General features: G+C 40.9%; 1 protein-coding gene across 2 annotated transcripts in view; it reads right to left on the minus strand.

Annotated features, from left to right (window-relative positions):
• Positions 1–7,848: 7,848 nt before the first annotated feature.
• Positions 7,849–22,643, minus strand: part of LYN (LYN proto-oncogene, Src family tyrosine kinase) — an 87,010-nt gene continuing 72,215 nt past the window's right edge. For both annotated transcript variants that reach the window (XM_063451383.1, XM_063451382.1), the window contains exons 10-13: positions 18,644–18,720; positions 12,141–12,294; positions 10,830–10,961; positions 7,849–8,403 (exon numbers count right to left, since the gene is read on the minus strand). In XM_063451383.1, the coding sequence (XP_063307453.1) occupies positions 8,201–8,403; positions 10,830–10,961; positions 12,141–12,294; positions 18,644–18,720 (566 nt within the window). In that variant the 3' untranslated portion in view covers positions 7,849–8,200. The remainder of the gene's footprint in view (positions 8,404–10,829; positions 10,962–12,140; positions 12,295–18,643; positions 18,721–22,643) is intronic.

Genomic DNA, 22,643 nt, shown 5'->3' on the forward strand with positions numbered 1-22,643 from the left:
AAATACCTTGGATCTGTGTGTATTTTCCTTTAAGAGCATTATATTTAAATTTTTGTACAAAATGATCGAGGCATCTTTACGAGTGTAACATTGTGTGTTAACGTATTTTAATGTTTTATTCTGTCCATAATTTATGTATTTAAATAAAAATAAGACTTTATATATACGGATTCTTCATCCCCTTTTTAACCCCTTAAGGACACATGACATGTGTAACATGTCATGATTCCCTTTTATTCCAGAAGTTTGGTCCTTAAGGGGTTAAGTAAAGATTTTTACGCTTTTTCCAGTGCCTAGATTCTCCTGGTGCTGCTCCTCTCGCTCTCCATCTGCTACGCCATTGATGGTCCAATCAAATGCTCCTTATAGGAGGAGGCTTTCCTATGAGTTTGTAAATCACCTGAGTTTTACTGTCGCTGCAGTGGAAGTGGCTGTAAGTATGACTGCTACTAGAGGCATGTTTTAACCCAGGCTTCACCCGAACTCCGGCCCTCCAGATGTTGCTGAACTACAACTCCAATGATTTTATGAATTAAATGGGCTGAGAATCCTGGGAGTTGTAGTATTTAAGCAACATCTAGAGGGCCGAAGTTTTAGGAAGCCTGTTTTAATCCTTCAAGGTAAACTTTGTCCTTTTCTGCAAAATGGCTTTTTTTTTTTTTTTTTTTTTTTTACCTCTAAGGGTTAAAATGCCTGGAATACTGCACCCTGACCACTTCGTTAATATGAAGTAGTCAGTGACTTTCGTGGTCCTTTAATATTCTTTTAATCTACTACAGAAATGTTGAAATTATATGGGGTTTTTTCCCCTCAAGTTAAAATTAAAGTTATACAATATTTTTTTTTTTTTTTATAAAAAATAAATACAAAATGGTCTGTATTATTGTGAACCTGTTACTCAATGTTTAACATATAACTGCAAAAAAGGGCTACATTTGTAACGTGTCATGAAGGAAACTGGCACGTCTGCCGGAGTAAGAGGCAGCAGGTAAACAATCACAGCTCCCAAAGCCTATAGTGTTCTTCCTGGAGGGGTTCTGTGCAACACCCGTGACCCACTGCCATCCATTTTCTGTCCCTGCTTGAGGACACTTCCTCAATCACTACAAAAAAAGCACTCCTCACTCATGCCTAAATATTGGCTTCACTGCCAGCATATCCGCATGAAGTAGTCCTATACTTTCCCTGCAAGTGTGAAAAATGCTTGCTGGGGGGAGTAACCCATACAGGAAGTAGAACTGCCTGTCGGGAAAATCTTTCTGTGCCATCGACATACAGCTCTAAAGCTGAGGGTTGATGGACAAACTGGGAAGGACCTTCTGTTATCTACCTAGAACTTGAAATTCACTTAGAATTTTTCCAGTTTGGCTGTCTTTTTATTAAAGTTAGAATTGAAAGTCCTCTATGATTTCGGTTTGGCTACTTTGGCCTTTGAATTTGAAATTTTACTTTAAAGATATAGAGGGTTATTGAGTAAAGTGAGATTTCAAAGGCTCACACCCATTTTAATTCCACTTTATAGAAGTGCAGATTTCTATGAGAAAGCCAGGAAGGGGGACGTGATTAAATTATACAATTTCAAGACAGCCAGAGAGGTGTTTTCATTACGTAATTACTCCACTGAGCTAAAGGAAGTGGCAGGCATGCTCTATTTGAGGGGAACTTCTTTCCCCATTTCTATTAAGCTTCACATTGGACCAGCATTCTCCCTGAAAGTTGTTGCAGCAGTCAAGAAGGGATGGAGACATTTTCCCTGTGAAGAGACTAAGTCATAAGAGCTTTTGCAAGATTTTAAGATCAACCCCCAATGACATGCAGCAAAAAAGCAAGTGTTTTCATTTGGGGGTAGGCACATTTATAATTTGAGTGAAATGTTCCTTTAAAATGCATCAAATTGAAATCTTTAGATTCATTGGCACTGTGTACTTGCTAAGGTAAACTTTAAATTCTTACAAATCATGTCTTCTACAAATAAGCAGTATTCTCTAAAAACATGAAAAAGTATAACCGGTAACCCTTAATTATAAACTTATCATATTAAAGGGACACTCCAGGCACCCAGACCACTTGGAGTGGTCTGGGTGCAAACTCCCACTACCCTTAACCCTGCAAGTGTAATTATTGCAGTTTTTTTATAAACTGCAATAATTACCTTGCAGAGTTAACTCCATCTCTAGTGACAGCCACTAGAGGGCACTTCCTGGATTATAGAAAACCTGTGCTTGAGCATCGCTGGACGTCTACACGCTGGGTGAGGACCTCTAGCGTCTCTCAATTCCACCTAGGAAAGCATTGAAAATCATTTTCAATGCTTTACTATGGGGAGCTCTAACGCGCATGCGCATTAGGTCTCACACCGGCCGACGTAATGCGGAGGAAGAAGCAGCGACGTGGGACATGTCGCTGCCTCTGGTAACTCACTGAAGGGGTTTTCACCCCTTCAGCGACTGGGGGGGTGGGAGGGAGAGGGGACCTGCAGTGCCAGGAAAATGGATTGTTTTCCTGGCACTGGAGTTTCCCTTTAATGACTTCTTTGTATTTCACATTTGCTTAACATAATGGAATTTCCAATAATGGCAAAACGGCAAACTTACACAGGAGCTTCTAAATAAAAATAGTTTTAGAAAAAAATATATTTATATATAAAAAAAAAAACACTTGAAAGCTTTTACAATACTAGTGATGTATTACAGTTACACAAATTTAAAAGTAGTAAACAACCATATTCAGTGTTGGTCTTATCCTATCAATATGCCATCCAGGAAGCATTCATTTCCAGCAAGTCCATTTGAAGTTTCTGGTTTGTTTAACAATCAAATGATTTAATACATGTAAGTTCAATAGAAACAAATGCATAATCCCTCTACGCTGCAGTTATTCTAGCTTCCATTAGGTGGCAGCATAAAACAATGCAAAATTATACTAAATTTATTTAGTCAGGGGTGAGAGATTACACATTTTAATGTAGGAAGTAGTCTGAATTAACATCTGATTTTCAATTAAAGTCAATGCTTATAAAATTTGTATAATCTTTCTTTATTAGAGATTACCCTTACCTCAAATGTCCATAGACACATTTTCCCCATTCCTTAGCTTTATTGCAGACCCATCTGACCCTAATTTATCTCTCTCTCCCTTAACCTGATTTAAAATGTATCCACCCCAGACTTGCAAGCAACACAGAGCTCCATCAGCTGTTCTACTGCCCTAGGCAACAGGTAGCCTTCTGAAGGACAGTTTGTGCACTGCAACATCCGTAGCTTGCTCCCTAAACTGGACGCACTACAAGCCAGGTGTTCCAATTACAAAACAAAAATCACTGTGTTCTCTGAATCGTGGTTAACAACTAAAATACCAGACTCCACCATTGCAATACAGGGGTATTCATGTTTTAGAAATGACAGAGCAAAGAGGAGGTGGCACTGTTTATGTTGACAAGTTCATAAACTTTACTCCTTTAAAAAAAAAAAAAACTAACTCCCCCTTCTGGCACAATTGAGATCCCTTTCAGTATAACCATCATTGTTTCTGGAATCTACCACCCACCTAGCTCCCCAGTGCATTCCCTTTCTGACAGCCCAACTACTTAGTGAAACTGTAGCTCAAAACCAAAAAAGTGAACTGTTGTTTTTTTGGAGATTTTAATATGGATTGGCTGAATCCTAAAAATAATAAATCATGGAGGCTGTTTAAGGCTTTGCAGCTAACACAATTAATTTCCTCCCCAACTTGCATTAATATTAACAGCCAGAACCATACTTTGCTACATTGGATTCTCTCCAGTTGTCCTGACAGAATCCAGGAGGTGGGCGTGTACTGCATACGCAAAATAAAGGCCACTAAATCCCCTCCCAAGATTATAATCACCAGGTCATTCAAGAAATGTAATGTTGAATCCTTTTAAAATGATCTCAAGTACATGCCATGGCACAGAGTAGGTCTAATCCCAGATCTAGACTCTGCTATTGCATTCTTTCAGTCTGAGCTCTTGTGTGTTTGGAATTTGCATGCCCCTCTGTGTAAAGTGCGAATAAAAGGTACACAACTGCTCTAGTTTACAGCTGACCTCATTCAAATGTACCAGCGTACTGGCTCCATGAACGATCGCTGTGCTTACAGATAATGGCAAAATGCATGCACAAAACAAACAAAAGTGGCAGAGGCCCAATATTTCAGTGAAAATTTGAAAATCATAAATGGCATAAAAAGCCCCACAATCCACTCCCAACCCTCCACTGTCAAAATGAGCAACCAAACACTTCAACTCCCCCTAGATGTAGCAAATGCCTTTAATAATTATTTTGTTGGATGTGCTACCACCACGGTAGAATTTTATTTGTGTATTGTAATAAATATATTTTGGTCACTTCCCTTGTGCCAACTAACTTTTTTATACACTGGCATTTTATACCTGGCATTTTTACTATCTTGTACTCCAAGAAATACGAGGTGGGGATCATACCACCAACGCTGTTACCAAGGAGAGTACTATTTTAGTTACTTTATATACTGTTGTTTTTATTCAGTGAGCACTATTAGTTGTCTCTTTTTACCCTCTTTCCTGGGTGTGAACCATAACCCAGACGGAAGAAACTCACAACATATCCCATAAGTGGGGATTATACCGCTGTACGCCCTTCACACTAGAGCTAGCTATAGCTCTACTAAATGTGAGTTTATTCCCGTTTATTTCATCTACATATATACATATTGCTAAATATATCTGTTTTGGGCCTCTGCTTTGTCATTCTAGTGCAGGGGTTCCCAATTAATTTTTACCGTGGAACAATTTGACATAGTGTATCAACATCGTGGAACCCCCCTCTCACCCACAGACACAGATACACAAACTGGCACATACACACAGATTCACACACATTGGCAGATACACACTGACACAGACACATATCTTTATATTTGCTGTTAACTTCCCTTTTTCCTTCCTGCTGCAGGCTGCTGGCTGAGGATGGTGTGCCAGGTCGGCAGCTGCTCACTCCCCACTTTTTTTTATACTTTTTCTTTATTTAATTATGCTCGACCATATGCACAATGGGAGGCACCCACCAATCTTTATGGCTGTCAAGAGGAGACTTTCATCCCCAAGTCCCCAATAATGCACAAACATTAATAAAGTCCTCAGCCTGTGTATTGTGAAAATTGATGACCTGACAATGTTTCGATCTCAGAGGTTTTGCTGTTGAATGATCCAGAGATGTAATCATATAGGAATCTAGGAAACTGATATCCTGGTTGCACCTAGGCTGAATGAGCTGGGATGCTTCTAGGATCTTCCAGCCATGCCCTCTGACACGGTCTGCTGAATAAATGATAGAACATCATGACATTCACTAAAGTGAATTTAAGATTTAAGGCCATAGAAGCTGAAGTGGAAGTATAGTTGACTTTGCTAAACTGGAAAGAAAAAATTCCAGAAAAAATATAATTCGACTTTAAATTCCACTCTGAATTCCGCTAATGAATAATCCTGTTGGAAGAATGTAGACAGTTCCCAGCCATGGCTTGCTAATTCACTTCACCATGCTACAGACCATTTTTGACACTACACTTGTAAGTATGTAGTCTTTGTAAACTGCTACTACATTGTTTTACTCCTGAAGGTTAGATGGCGTCTGGACACTCCTGTCCTTATATAAAATTCATTCGGCTTAAGTTATTATGGAATGTTCCTTTAAGCTACAAAATTAGTTGAATTAGAGAATAATTCTAGTTTGGATGGTTTGACCTTACAGGTAATATTCACAGTTCAAGATTTTATAAAAAAAAAAAAAAAAAAAATGTAATAGGTAGGATTATGTTAGTGCAGAAAGTATAAAGAATTTACCGAATAAAAATATATATAAATCCCAGTTTTTATCAGCTTGTCCATCCCAAGCAGTAAGGGTAATCATTTTAATGAGAAAAAAAATGAATAAAATATCTAGCTGGTTTCTTATTTAAATATATTTAATTAAACAAGCCTTTTGACATTATTACATCATTTAACAGAGAGTAATCAAAATGTGAAAAACATTTATGTTTAAGGTAAGTAATAAGAATGCTAAACACACACATTATATACAATAATTCACCGTGCATAATACAAACATAAGGCACTGCTGGTACAGATGAGAAGTGAAAACTCTTGCGTTATTGCACACATCTACATTTGTGAATATACTCCAAACCTAGATTATTCTATTTCGGTCCTTAAGATAGAATTCTTTGTATTCTTCTCTGCTATAAAAAAAAAATGATACTGTAGACTCTCTGAATTCTTCATATTATTTCACCCTTAATACAACAATTTTTCTAACTTTTCTTTTTTCATAAATGAAAAAAATAATAATAAAGGTTCTTGATTGAGACATTCTCAAACCACGGACTGTGGAGTTCACAGGTGTATCTGAGAGTTCGCTTATCTATCATGTTAAATTACACGGAAGCTTCTATAAGAATATTCAAAATATCTGACCTCTGTGGTGCCTAACAACAGGCTCTGCAACATTTCAACGGTTACAATTAACATCAGCCCAGAGGATAATACAGTTTGCAGCAACAGTAGTAAGGAATATCATTTCCTCCCAACAGGGGGTTTGGGAAGAAGGGGAGAATTGGGGCAGAGGGGGTAAAATAAATTGCTAATGCAAGACAAATGCAAGGAAAAAACATGTTTCCTCCTACCCCCATACACACAAATATATATATTCACAGGTTTTTATACATTGTTAAATCAAATTAAATATTTTGTTTCAGAGAAACATTTGCCATTGAAAAACTATAATTTTCATACATTTCAGAATAACTGTACTTAATGTCCCTTTTTATTTTGAGCAATTTCTACATAATTTTCTCTACATGAAAAGGAATATTTTCTAGTGTGACTTAGACAAAATAAGAAGTAAGGCATGTATTCTTATGCTTTGGAAATTACCTGTGGCAGGTATTTTATAAAATAAAGCATAACTTAAATGAGGAATAAATTCTCCAAATATAGATAAAAATATAGTCTTGTAAAAAAAAAAAAAAAAAAGATAAAATGGAAATCGTTTCTTTTTCATTTGTTTACGTCCTTATCTGGACTATGTTGTGGCATATATTCCAAAAGCAAAGGTTATAAATTTGACTTGGGTCACCCTGGATTAAATATTTAGCTCTTTATGGAAGCCCAGAATCACCCCAAAATAATAGCTTCATAATATAACCCATCTTGCAATGCATACATATAAGATGAAAAGGTAAAATACTAGTCTATGTGTGATACCTCTCATGGATAAAGAGGTCTGTTAATCTCCCAATTACCCAAATGGTCTGGTGAAGGACATTATTATGCTAAAAGTCTACCTCATAACACCTGCCTAGCTTGAGTGCAGTACATAATATTGTCCATTTGCCTGTTTACATCTTATTGTCTATTACCTGTGATCATATTCAGGTAAGTATATCAATATATCAGCCTCAGTGGCCATACTGTCTTATACGAGGTAAAGAACATACCTTAGACATTTATTTTCAACACTTGTTTTGTCTATTTCCCCCCCCCCCCCCATTCTTTGGACCCAGCTCACACACAAAATATTCTAAAATGTTTTAATTTGTGTTTTTAATTTTTTTTTTGTCCACAAGTGGTTTTCAACAACTAGATGATTAACCATAGGAACCACATCAAAGCTAATGACTTTCAATATATATATATATTATATTTTCAGGCCCCTGAGATGCAATATTAAAATGTACAATATGTTCCTTAATATCCAGATCAGTTCTTACATGAAATATGAAATAGCCAGGGGCCCAATATGTATAATGACTGCATAGGTATATATATATATATATATATATACCGTATATATTTCTAGTTTTATTTTATTATCTTCATGATATTGTGCGATGTCATGGATTGTGCCTTCACACACATTACATTACGAGTGTGAATTACAAAACTATTTTTGCACATACAGATTTCTTGGACGATATATGCATTTACCAACATATATATAGATATGAATATTTGCACTGTCCACCAGAATTCTTTGTACTTTGACGTCAATGAAGTAACGCAAGCCAGGTGACCAAGCTAAAAAAGCAAAACACATTTTGCTGGACATTGTATTCACTCGGTTTCTGTGTTTATAGACGTCACAGGTGAAAGAGGCATTTAAAAGGATGGAATAACCAGTTCAGTTACTGTAAGCAGATAGCATTATGGCTGCTGTTGGTATTGTACTTCTGTTGCTGTGTAGAAATCATCTAAGACACTCTGTAAATACTCGAACGTTGGCCTTTCTTCTGGCTTCTCCTTCCAGCATTGCTTCTGGATGTCATGCAGTTCTTCAGGGCAACTCTCTGTACGAGGCATACGGTAGCCACGTTGTAAGGCTGACATCACATCTGCATTGGTCATCCCTACAAAGGAAACAAACAAATATGACTATGCCACAAAACACTTTTGTCCGGATTTTTAGCTTCGTAGACAATTATTTTGACAAAAACCCTATGTGAACTTAATGTGTCTTTTATACTGAAATTCCAAGTATAATTTGGCAATAAGGTGAACAACGATCACCATTCCAGCAATTTTTTCTTAAATTTTTCTCTTTAAAAAAATGCCTTCTCTACTAAAAAGACAATTATAATGAATACCATGATCAACATGTCTGAAGCTTAAATTGCTGGCATCCATATTTCTTCTAAGGTTATAACAGAATTTCTCAAAGCAACAAATTCCCAGGTATTATTTATATAGCTTCAACATATTCTGCAGCGCTGTACAATGGGAGAACTAACAAACTTATAACTGTAACGCTCTACATTCTAACAAAACTAAAATGAATAAAGAAAAAACAAAACAATTGTTTTTGTGTTAAACTACAAAAGTCTTTGTATTGATATAAAAAATACGAAAACTGTTGTAATATCCCTTAGTAAGAGTTAGGAGGTGTAGGGGGGGCGGGCTGGTGGAGGGCAAATTTGGCACTGCTGTTATGAGACCATCTGCCAATTCGTAGAACTGTGAAGTTGGAGAGTTAGGAGGTGCAATAACTTCACTACGTCATGTTGCATAGCCCACACCGTAGAGCAAACAGGGACTCGAACAGGTTTTAAGAGGACAATAAAGAAGTCATTAATAAGGAAAGGTTGTGAAAGGTTCTGACGCTAGTCAAATCAAGTATTTAAGCAGTAATAGCACTCTATTCCATGACTGGTACACAATGAAGAACATTAAAGGCTGTGTCTGGCCATATAATAAGTAATACAATGCATATAACTCAAACTTAGAATAGTGTATGGCAAGATGATTTAGTACAGCAAATGTTTATTCATTTATCCCCATGGGCTCGGTCAATAAATACAGGTTCCTGCATTGTTTGTGTATGATCCCATATCCCGGTAGTTTCTGTGTTTTAGCTGTATGTGCTTCTCATTCCCCAGTAAGAAGTGTCCATTTGTAATTAGCATAGCTGCCATTTTTAGTTACTTATAGATGGGGACACATGCTCAACAAAAAGTAACTCAGGTCTGATAACAGAGTGAAAATACATGATGTTCCTGCTGTTGGATACGGACAAATATGGGTGGGGGCATGAACAAGAAGCATTGTGCAAGATGGAGAGTACAAGGGATGAGTGCAACAGAAGAAGCAGAACATTATGTACAAAAAGGAGAAGGAAAAACATAAAAGCATAAAGGAGAGAGGATTACAAAATAGCACAAATTAACAAAATAGTTAAAGCAAAAAACACAAAAACCCACTAGAAAGTTATAATTCTCTCGTAAGAGTTGGTAAGTAATGCAGGGTAAACACGACAAATTCCCATTCTTGAAAATATATATTTAACGTTTTCTAGCAACCACCTGCATTAAAGGGACACTATTGGCACCCAGATCATTTCATATCATGGAAGTTGTCTAGGAGCAGTGCCCCTACCCCTTAACCATGCAATGTTAATTATTGCAGTTTAACATTGCAGGCAATAATTACATTGCAGGCTGGTGCTTCACTATGTTTTTAACCCTTTCATCACTGGAGGGAGTGGGTGAGACCGCGGATGTAGAAGGAAGACACTTTTGTAATAACACTGTAGTGTTCCTTTAAAATATTTGATGGTCCGTATTTTAAGGTTAATGCATTAACTTGTACATTTTGGCTTCCTTCTTCAGTAACAAAAGTAGCTGAATGTGTCTGTGAGCATTAAGGTGACTAAATAAACACTCTGAGCACCATAACCACATCATTTCAATTAAGTGGTTATGGTGGCTGGAGTCCACTGGCACCATCTTACCTTCAAGTGTTTAACCATTTCAAACTTTAACACTGAAGAAGTGTTCCTAAGAGCTGTATATTTTCCTGTGAAAGACCTAGCTGACGCTTTCAGCCTATCACTGGCTCTCCAGGAGTCACGAGTGAAGATAAAAATGACATGCTTACAACATCAGCGGAAGCTCTGCGCTCATCACTACCTTGTGTATGCTGCTTGAGCTAATGCAGCAGACCAGATCCTAGAGACACATTTTCAATGTTTAAATACTTTTGTATGGTTTAACACTTGATGACAAGACAGTGCCAGGGGACGCAAGGCTACATAACCATCTGATTGAGATCCATAACTTCTGCTATTTTGCCTTATTAAGGCACAAATCATTGTTGATTCATGCATTGACACCAAGATGTAAAGTGGTATCCCATACAGTTATAATATTGTAGCAAATAGAAAAGGTTGCAGGTTGGGAAAGAGGGGTAGAGGAGTTTGGTAAGAGAAGCAATAAATAGTTTATAAAAATTAAAAAAATATATCTGAAAATAGTCAACTCCTGTGATACTTGGCTATTACCTGGATATGGAATCTTGCCGAATGTTATTATTTCATATAGAAGTACCCCAAAAGACCACACATCAGACTTTATAGTAAAGCAACCAAAGTTGATTGCTTCGGGGGCTGTCCATTTGATGGGGAACTTGGCGCCTATGAAAGTAAACCAGAATGGACATCATAAGTCAAACATCTGCAGAGCAGTGTGCAACATGTTCTTATTAAAATTTTATTGCATATCTCAAACATATTCCACGGTGCTGTACAACCAAGTTATTTTTATTACCAACAAAAAAAATATATAAATAATCATAAATGTCAGAAAATAAACCGCGGTTATTAAAAAAGGAAAGTAAATCCCGGTCTCTTTAAGTTGGTTCAAGTCATTACAATGGAGAACCTTAGAAATATTATTTCCTACTCCTACCTTAGAGTTGGAAAATTGATATCTGGCATTTGCCATCATGTTTACATTTACAATATCAGAGACACTGTCACAAAAATGTGAACGGTAGGGAACTGAACGGAAAGTGCATTCAGAGAAAATGTCAAATTTTTGTGGGAAATAAAACAAATGAAAACATAGGGGATTGGAGATTTGTTCCGCTCCAGCTATTTTGTCCTGAAACGTTGAAGGGAGATTTCTCATGGCCCTTAAACAAATTTAGATTTGTCCATGCTCTCTAATAACAGAAACCTTTTTCATGGAGTTTTCACTTGTAGAGTAACCGTAACAAATGTGATAGAGTGATAAACTAGTTGCCACCAAGTCTTGTGCCATGAGGAATGTGGATACAAGGCATGTTTCTGGCCAGGCAGTAAAGAGAAAAATAAGTTGTCAATCAAAGGTCAACAACATTCTAACGCATGGGCAACAGGAATACAGGATATCCAAGTGTCCCAGACGCCTAGATTAACCAAATGGTCACACTTGTGGTGGTTGGAAGCTGCTATACTCAAAGCCAGGTTTGCAGACTCTGGTAAAAGTGAGATTGTTACAGTGGGAGACTCATTTATATTTTTTCTTTAAACTTTACAGATTGCTCCGTTATGTGGGTTCATGTCATGTTTTGCAGAATGAAATTCCGCATATTGGGAGAAACTGAAAAACAAATGTTCGAGGTATATTTATATACTCACAGCAGTTCTGTACCAGTCTTGGTTTCTGGATTCTAAGATATTTACATTTCCCAAAAGAAGGAGCACTCCTACATCTTGTTGATGTATGATTTTTCAGTAAAATAAGTCAGCCAGTTTAATACACCTAATTCAACCACAATATGCAATACACATTTAGTAGTTATCCGCGTAATATAGAAGCAGTGCATGTACCTTCTCCTGCCGTATACTCATTATCTTCAATCACTCGAGCCAGACCAAAATCAGCTATTTTGCACATTAGGGACTCGGATACGAGCACATTAGCTGCTCTGAGATCTCGATGGATGTAGTTTTTTCTTTCTATGTAAGCCATACCTTCTGCAATCTGTAACATTGAGGTAGCAACATGTAAAAATCAGGCATTCAAGTGTTTTGTGCTTTAATTAAAAGGTCTGAAAACCATTGGTGTGACAGCACTAACATTACAGAGAAAAGACTGGTACACAGAACATTATCTACACACAGATTATCGAGAATGTCTACAAATTTAGGTAATATTCAGCGTGACATAGTAACACAATAAGGAAAGAAACCTGAGCCCTTTCTGTTTTTCCGTTGCAACGGTCTACCAGGATAGCAGGAAAAACAGGTTTAATCGAAGACTGGATAGTGCTACATTAGTAATCCTAAAGTAGAGTGTGGTTCGATGAAAGAAGCAAAGTACACATACAGCCACATGATTCTGAGATCAGATTTCCATTGAGTTTGGTGATCACATGTTTAAGTGTAGGGCTACTTTAAAAAAAATGCAGGGCTGCCTTAGGTAAAATGTTATCAGCAGCCCACACTTTCGCACAACACTGAAGTTATTATTATTATTATTATTACCATTTCTATAGCGCCAACAGATTCCGTAGTGCTTTACAATATTATGAGAGGGGATTTAACTATGAATAGGACAATTACAAATAAACTTACAGGAACAATAGGTTGAAGAGGACCCTGCTCAATCGAGCTTACATTCTATAGGAGGTGGGGTGTAAAACACATTAGGACAGGAATTTGCAATCAAATAAGGTGGGCTGCCCTTTAGGAGAGGGCAAGAGCCAGGTATGTGAGGTAAGGGTTAGTCTTGGAGGCCATAAGCTTTCCTAAAGAGTTGGGTTTTAATGCACTTCTTAAAAGATGCAAGACTAGGGGAGAGTCTGATGGCGGTAGGCAGACTATTCCATAGGAAGGGAGCCGCCCGCGAGAAGTCCTGCAAGCTTGAGTTGGCCGTACGGGTGCGGACAACGGACAGGAGGTGGTCACGGGCAGAGCGGAGAGACCGAGAAGGGACATACCTATGGATCTGTGAGGAGATATAAGAGGGGCTAGAGTTGTTCAGTGCTTTATAGGTGTGAGTTAGTACCTTGAATTGACTCCTATAGCATACAGGAAGCCAATGTAAGGACTGGCAGAGGGGTGAGGTGTGAGAGAAACGACTAGAGAGGAAAATCAGTCTAGCAGCAGCGTTCATTACGGACTGTAGGGGTGCAGTACGGCTTTTGGGAAGACCAATCAGGAGAGGGTTACAATAATCCATGCGGGAAATTACCAGAGCATGGACAAGCTCCTTGGTAGTATCTGGTGCAAGAAAGGGGCGGATGCGGGCTATGTTTTTAAGATGGAATCTACAGGATTTGGCAACATGCTGGATGTGAGGCTCAAAGGTGAGACCAGAATAAAGTATGACGCCAAGACAGCGCGCTTGCAAGGATGGACTGATGTTAGTACCAGAAACTTGAAGGGAGAGCGAAAGAGGAGGATCAGTATTAGGAGGAGGAAAGACAAGGAGCTCAGTTTTTGAGAGATTGAGTTTCAGAAAGCGGGAGGACATCCAGTCAGAGATGGAAGAAAGGCAAGCAGTGACACGTTGCAGGACGGCATGGGAGAGGTCCGGGAGGAGAGATATAGCTGGGTGTCATCAGCGTACAGGTGGTAGTGGAATCCAAAAGAGGTAATAAGTTTGCCAAGAGAGGCAGTATAAAGAGAAAATAGAAGGGGACCAAGGATGGAGCCTTGGGGGACTCCAACCGAGACAGGACGAGGGGAGGAGGTATCATTAGAAAAAGAGACACTGAATGAGCGTTGGGAGAGATAAGAGGAAAACCACGAGAGGACAGAGTCACAGAGGCCAAGCGATTGAAGAGTTTGAAGAAGGAGAACATGATCAACGGTGTCAAAGGCCGCTGAAAGATCAAGAAGAATTAGTATGGAGTAGTGGCCTTTGGATTTAGCTGCGATTAGGTCGTTAGTAACTTTGATAAGGGCAGTCTCTGTAGAGTGGAGAGGGCGGAAGCCAGATTGAAGAGGGTCAATGAGAGAGTTGGAATTGAGGAAATGAGACACACGGGTAAAGACAAGTCTTTCCAGAAGCTTTGAGGAAAAAGGGAGCAGGGATATGGGACGGTAGTTAGAGGGGGTGGATGGGTCGAGGGATTTTTTTTTAGTATAGGTACTACAGTGGCATGTTTAAGGTCAGCAGGGACGATGCCAGAAGAGAGCGAGCAGTTGAAGATGTGTGTTAAAGAAGGCACGAGACAAGTGGAGAGAGATCTGATAAGGTGAGATGGGACAGGATCGAGTGGGCAAGTGGTGGGGCGCGAGGAGCAAAGAAGAGCAGCCACCTCTTGGTCAGTAGCTGGGGAGAATGTCTGAAGGGTAGGAAAGGCATGATCTATGTGTGGTTGAGAAACAGAAAGGCAAGGAGGGGAGAATTCTTTCCTTAGCTGTTCAATCTTGTCAGTGAAGTAACATGCAAAGTTATCAGCAGTAAGGTTAGTTTGGGGGGTGGCCACAGCAGGGCGAAGAAGAGAATTAAAGGTGTCAAAGAGACGCCTGGGGTTGCGGGAACATGAACTAATGAGAGAGGAAAAATAGGACTGTTTGGCAAGGGCAAGGGCTGCACTGTATGAACACAGTATGTATCTATAATGGAGAAAGTCTGATTAGGTGCGAGACTTCCTCCAGGAGCGTTCAGCACAACGGGAGCATCTTTGCAGGTAGCACGTTGATTTAGTATGCCATGGTTGGGGGCGGGTCCTCCTTGAGGTACTTGTTTGGAGTGGCGCTGTAGCGTTCAAGGCAGATGTAAGAGTAGAGTTATATGTGGAGATGGCGAGTGAAGGATAGGAGAGGGAAGGGATGGACAGCAGTCGTGAATCAATGTCAGCTGACAACTGCTGGAGATCAAGAGAATTAAGGTCCCTCCTGAGTTGAGGGGGGTTAGGCTGAGGTTGTTGGGTGAGGGGGTACGCAAGAGCAAATGATAAGAGGTGGTGATCAGAGAGTGGATATGGAGTGTTGCAGATATTAGATACTGTACATGCATAAGTGAAGATTAGGTCTAGGGTATTGACAGCTACATGAGTGGGAGAATTTGCCCACTGCGATAGCCCGAGGGAGGAAGTAATTGAAAGTAGTTTAGTGGCTGCAGAGGTCAAAGGTGGGTTTATAGGAATATTGAAGTCCCCGAGAATTAGAGATGGAATGTTAGAAGAGAGGAAATAGGGTAGCCAGGCAGCAAAGTGGTCAAGGAAGAGAAGAGGGGAACCAGGGGGACGGTAAATAACAGTCTGCAGTAGCTTCTGTCTAACTTCAACCTCTCCCTAACATCTGTACGACTCCAATTCCAATAACTCTTGGTCTTAGACAAGTTATTATTATTATTGCCATTTATATAGCGCCAACAGATTCCGTAGAGCTTTACAATATTATGAGAGGGGGATTTAACTATAAATAGGACAATTACAAAGAACTTACGGGAACAATAGGTCAAAGAGGACCCTGCTCAATCGAGCTTACATTCTATAGGAGGTGGGGTGTAAAACACATTAGGACAGGAATTTGCAGTCAAATAAGGTGGGTTGCCCATTAGGAGAGAGCAAGAGACAGGTATGTGAGGTGTGGTTACTCTGGGAGGCCATAAGCTTTCCTAAAGAGATGGGTTTTAAGGCACTTCTTAAAAGATGCAAGACTAGGGGAGAGTCTGATGGAGGTAGGCAGGCTATTCCATAGAAAGGGAGCCGTCCGCGAGAAGTCCTGCAAGCGTGAGTTGGCCGTACGGGTGCGGACAACGGACAGGAGGTGGTCACGGGCAGAGCGGAGAGACCGAGAAGGGACATACCTATGGATCTGTGAAGAGATATAAGAGGGGCTAGAGTTGTTCAGTGCTTTATAGGTGTGAATTAGTACCTTGAATTGACTCCTATAGCATACAATTGACTCTCATAGCATACAAGCTGAAACAGAGAGTTGTTTAGGTAGGGAAGATACAGATCTGCGGATTAGTCCAGAGCTTTACAAACCAGTCCTTTCACGGTGCATAGTCATGAGACTTTCTGTAGGCATGCTGCTGCAGTAAATAATGTTATATATATTCCATGCTGGAGCACATGATGCAAAAAGTCACTTTAAAAGCTACATATTCTACTTTATGTGAGATGTAGGATACTAACTGCATAACAAATATATTGTTAATATATTATATTAAATATTGTTACATGTGACAAACGCTTAAATTGTTTGACAAATTCATGTGCAAAATTTTTCAAATTCACCCAAAGGGATTCGCCAATCACCGATACTATTTTAAATGCATTAAACTTGTATTGGTTCCCTGTACGTGTCCCTTTAAATCCTTAAAACTTCAAGTCCCTAAATGTCCAAAGCCCAAGTATTAGGCTGCCATGGATGGTTGTGGGGACTACACCCCATTCATTGGATTCACCTCCAATAACAGAAATACCAAAGTATCTGCAAAGAGTGTGCTTCTCCAGACCAAGGAGATGGCCTCAGGTCCTCATTTACAAAGAATATAAAGGAAAAAAAGGTCTAGGGTGCTCCAGACAGCTTTTTTAATGGAACATATCCCAAAGACAACATTTCACTCACTACCTGTGACCTTTCTCAGGCCATAATTAACATACAAATAGCAGTGTTTAAATACAAGGTGGAGAAACAAATAATTGTCTCAAAATAATATAAAACAGACGCCCATTAACTACAGACTCTTCATGTATGTTTCATCCATGCAATTTATGATTTGTTCACCTGTGTGATCTGGCTCATATAGTGGGGCATGGCTCCTGATGGGGAGAGGTATGTGATGTCACATGTATCCTATATGGTTGTTGTTTTTTTTTTTTTGTTGTTTTTTACTGGTTATTCTTTACTATTTGGAAAGTTAAAAAAAAGAGATAAATTACAATATGAGCTTTTCATAAAACCATCACTCACTTTACGTCATGAAATGGCAAAATCCAGTAATTTAGGACTTCCGTAATTTCCTCTCTGCTGTCGCAACACACATTCTATTTATTTCACTTCCTTTTTTCTTCAGAGTTTTAGAAATAGCAACAAGTGTAAATTAATCATTTTAATATTATGGTGACCACCATTTCTGACAATGGCAATATATAAATAAAGGTGATAAAAGCACAAGAGCAGGCCATGGGCGCCAAATATAAATTCTGCCTCTATATAACACTTACTTTAAAGAAACACTCCTGGCACCATAACAACCTCATCTCTTAGGTGCTATCTTACTTTTAATACGGTTTAACCACAAAATGTTGTAGTCACAGTCCATCCACTTTTCCCTCTTCTTTAAGTTTATTGAAGAGTGATCATACAGGGCTCCTCTGGCCATCATTAGCCCCAATTTAAAAAGTCATGCAGTATAAACACTACAATTGTACAAGAAAGTGTTCAGAAAACCGTATTTTGATCAGTGAATGTGACACACTACCACACTGCACCCCCCTTTTTTCCTAGAACTAGCTTTGCTACATAACATGTGTTCTATGGGCAACAGTGTATTGATGAATTGATAACTTTTTTTCTGTATGTTCAAATTTCCATTACTATCACCACTTCCTAGTTTACAGCAAACAAATGTAACAGGGAGCTAACTGTAAAATACAAAACAGGCATTCACCAACAGGCAAATATACATGACAACAAGAAAGTGTTTTATAAGGCGCCATATTTATCTAATGTTTGGCTGCAAGCCATCTTTTTGCAACACTCACATTTGCATCAACCTCGACAAGAGGTTACTTCTCCAAACCAGTATCTGTAGTGTTATTACTGTAAATAGTTTCTTTAACCAGCGATGCTAATCATCTGGTCTCTGGGAATAAAAGGGAATGTTATGTACAAGCATTACTGTGGAATGTCCTGTTATTGAGTGTTAAAGGGGAATTCCGTGCACCTGGATAAAATTATTGCATTAACCTTTGAGATTGCACGTCCAACAGTACATGCTATGCTCGCTCACATATTACAAGTATTGGCAGTGCCATCTGTTGAAGATGCTATCATGTCACACAAGTGCCAGCAGGTTCAAGCACACTCATATGCACAGCATCATGGCTTTCAGTTAATTTACATTGTATATCACACTATGCTTTGGTAGAAGCACAAATAAAAAAATCTAAATTAAAAAAAATAAAATTATAAAAAAATAAAATAAAACATATATATATATATATATATATATATATATATATATATATATATATATATATATATATATATATATATATATAATATGGAATTGTCCATTGCTTTTAAAACAAATGACTTAATAATACAAAGATTGATTAAACAGCCAAAACACAAGCTATAACCAATGTTGTAGAACACATTAAATGGTGTAAGTCATGGCTAAGATGTAATAACTGGTTTACCTGGGCAGAGAAATCGATCAGCTTTGGGAGAAGTACTTTTCCACCTTCATCACTCTTCAAAAAATCTAGAAGGCTTCCTGCAAGAGAAATGCAGAAGGCATTAGTAGATACACATATTCATTCTAAAACACTTACAGAGTTATTCATTTCACTCAGCACTGGAATTTGTCCAGATGGACAAGATGTGACTGCAATGGCAATTCTCATATTTACAAAAGCCAAATACAAATGGAATTCGGATGATCCGAGCAAATCTGCAACAATCGCCCGGATGCATTCTGTGTCCGAATTCAAATCAGTGCTTTTTACATTCGAACCCTATAAAGTATATGACTCAAAATATTTACAATGATGGTTTTACAGAAATGTAGGGCTGAATGCATCCGTTATGTAGGACTGAATGCTTCTTGCAAGAGAATGATCACTTCAAGCACTATGTGCCACGTGTTAGCAGTCCGTGGGCAAGAGTTAAGCATGTGGTGGCTGGTCAGTGGTGGCCACATCGAAGTAAAAATAAATAAATAAAAAAGCCTATGGGAGTCAGTAAGATTACCACATTACTATAGGTGGGTTTGGGGCATTTTCCTTTGACGAAGGTGCTGTACAGAGCACCGAAACGCGCATCAGGCTTTTGCCATTTTTGCTCACTTCCATACACTTCACTACGGGAGCACTCATTTATATTTATTTTTTTCACTGCACTTAATGAAGTTTAATGTGGTAACTCAGTAAGCACACGTTATATTTTTAAGTGCTGCTATTATGAGTTTGTAAGCTGAACTATCCCTCTAGCTAATTCACTCATAGGGTTGTTCATACCTGTAGGCCATTCTGATTTGGGTTTCCCTTCCTTTATTCCCTATTTACAGCTTCTGTTGTTAATACATTTCATATTTCAGGGATCAGCTACATTCCTACATTCTCTTTAGGCCGGGTATGTAGGTAAACCCTCTGTCGTATGGTGTACTGAGGTAGTCTCAGGAAACATTCTGAGTGTATTGAGCCTGTTTATTTCTATTAGCTACTACACTCCTCCTGAATTCCTGTGTTGCCCTTTTTATGGCCAGATCTATTAGAGCTTTGATTATCTCTCAGGATTAATAAGACTAAACTTACCTACTGGACAGCGTTTCTCTTCATCATAGAAGAACTACTGTCTTACCAGCAATATGGGGCTTTATGCCCTCCATTATAGTCCAGCTCTCTATCTTGTAGCCCCTCATTGTCTTGTCACAGTATCTCACACACACACACACACCTTTCCACTGTATGCAGATATATTTATACGTCCTTTTAACAAATTTTCTTCTTCTTTTTTATGTTTTAGAATAAAGTTGTTTTCAAACCTTTTAGCTTTGATATCATTCGCCCCAGGGGCGGACTGACCGGTCGGGCACTTCTGACATGGTCCGAGGGCCCGGCCGGGAGGGGGGCCCGCCATCAGGGGGCCCGGCCGCCCCTTTACATGCTGCAGCCGCCTGAGCGCTCTCTTAAGAGCGCTCAGGCGGCTGCAGCTTCTCACCTCACCTCCCCTGTAGCGTGGCCGAGCTGCTGTGCGGTCCGGTGCCCGGCCGGAGTGATAGGAAGGTGCACACTGAGTGTGCACCTTCCTGTCAGTCCGGCCGGGTACAGGAAACAGAAACTCCTGTTCCGCGCGGAACAGAAGTTTCTGTTTCCTGTACCCGGCCGGACTGACAGGAAGGTGCACAGTGTGCACCTTCCTATCACTCCGGCCGGGCACCGCGGACCGGAGTGCAGCTCGGCCACGCTACAGGGGAAGGGGTAAAAAGAGAGAAGGAGGGGAGGGGAGGAGGAGGGGGGGTTAAAAGAGAGAGGGAGGGGGGAGGGGGGTTAAAAGAGGGAGGGAGGGGGTTAAAAGAGGGAGGGAGGGGGGTTAAAAGAGGGAGGGAGGGGGGTTAAAAGAGGGAGGATGGGGGGTTAAAAGAGGGAGGGGGTAAAAGAGAGAGGGGGGTTAAAAGAGAGAGGGAGGGGGTTAAAAGAGAAAGGGGGGTTAAAAGAGAGGGGGGGTAAAAGAGAGAGGGGGGTTAAAAGAGAGGGGGGGTAAAAGAGAGAGGGGGGGTTAAAAGAGAGAGGGGGGTTAAAAGAGAGAGGACGGGGGGTTAAAAGAGAGAGAGGGAGGGGGTTAAAAGAGAGAGGGGGGTTAAAAGAGAGAGGGGGGTTAAAAGAGAGAGGGGGGTTAAAAGAGGGGGGTAAAAGAGAGGGGGGTTAAAAGAGAGGGGGTAAAAAGAGAGAGGGGGTAAAAAGAGAGAGGGAGGGGGGTAAGAAGAGAGGAAGGGGGGTAAGAAGAGAGGGAGGGGGTAAGAAGAGAGGGAGGGGGGTAAGAAGAGAGAGGGAGGGGGTAAGAAGAGAGAGGGAGGGGGGTAAGAGGAGGGAGGGGGGTAAGAGGAGGGAGGGGGTAAGAGGAGGGAGGGGGTAAGAAGAGAGAGGGGGAGTAAGAAGGGAGGGGGGAGTAAGAAGGGGGGGGAGTAAGAAGAGGGGGAGGGGGGAGTAAGAAGAGGGGGAGGGGGGAGTAAGAAGAGGGGAAGGGGGGAGTAAGAAGGGGGTAAGAAGAGAGTGGGAGTAAGAAGGGGGTAAGAAGAGGGGGAGGGGGGAGTAAGAAGAGGGGGAGAGTAAGAAGGGGGGTAAGAAGAGAGTGGGAGTAAGAAGGGGGGGAGGGGAGTAAGAAGAGGGGGAGGGGGGTAAGAAGAGAGAGAGGGGGTAAGAAGAGAGGGGGGAGTAAGAAGGGAGGGGGGAGTAAGAAGGGAGGGGGGAGTAAGAAGGGGGTAAGAAGAGGGGGAGGGGGGAGTAAAAGAGGAGGGGGGGAGTAAGAAGAGGGGGAGGGGGGAGTAAGAAGAGGGGGAGGGGGGAGTAAGAAGAGGGGGAGAGTAAGAAAGGGGGTAAGAAGAGGGGGAGGGGGGTAAGACGAGAGAGGGAGGGGGGTAAGAGGAGGGAGGGGGTAAGAAGAGAGAGAGGGGGTAAGAAGAGAGGGGGGAGTAAAATAGGAAGGGGGGAGTAAGAAGAGGGGGAGGGGGGAGTAAGAAGAGGGGGAGAGTAAGAAGGGGGTAAGAAGAGAGTGGGAGTAAGAAGGGGGTAAGAAGAGAGTGGGAGTAAGAAGGGGGCAAGAAGAGGGGGAGGGGGGTAAGAAGAGGGGGAGGGGGGTAAGAAGAGGGGGAGGGGGGTAAGAAGAGGGGGAGGGGGGTAAGAAGAGGGGGAAGGGGTAGTAAGAGGAGGGCAATTGCCCCCTTCCCTGTCCGCAGGCACCGTGCGGGCAGCCGGCAGGGGAGGGAGGAAGAGAGGACCCGGGAGCTCTGCCTGCAGCTCCTCTGGGTCCTTCTTGCGCGAGCACAGATCGTTGCCGCGGTTATCATGGCAACGTTACGGCTCTTGCGAGAGTAAACTCTAGCCCTAGAGCTACGGGCTAGAGTTCACTCTCAACACTGTGACCACCAGGTATTCCTGGTGGTCGCAGTGGTGAGAGTGAACTCTAGCCCAATAAACACACTGCCCCCACACACCATACACATTCACACACTGCCCCCCATACACACACACTGCCCCCACACAGACCATACACATTTACACACATTGCCTCACACACACACACACATACACACACATACACTGCCCACCCATACACACACAGCCCCCCATACTAACATTGCCACACACATACACAGCCCCCTCGTACACACATTGCCCCACACACTACACCCCCTCACACACACTACACCCCCTCACACACACTGAACCTTTCACACACACACTGCACCCCTTACACATGGCACCACTGCTCCTATACCCTACTATAGCCTCATATCCCAGCAGACCCCAGGTAAGTTGTCAAACTGTTCTTAAATGGTTTGACTACTTACTCTAGGAGGGGGGCCCGGCCCTCCTGGCACCATAACGACTACACAGAGCAGTAGTGGTTATTGTGCATGGATTATTTCTTTAAATAATCTACGAGTGCCCCAGTAGCCAGCAAGCCAGCCAGCCCACA

Source organism: Pelobates fuscus, chromosome 4 (assembly GCF_036172605.1).
Source record: "Pelobates fuscus isolate aPelFus1 chromosome 4, aPelFus1.pri, whole genome shotgun sequence".
In the NCBI taxonomy this organism is placed as follows: Eukaryota; Metazoa; Chordata; class Amphibia; order Anura; family Pelobatidae; genus Pelobates; species Pelobates fuscus.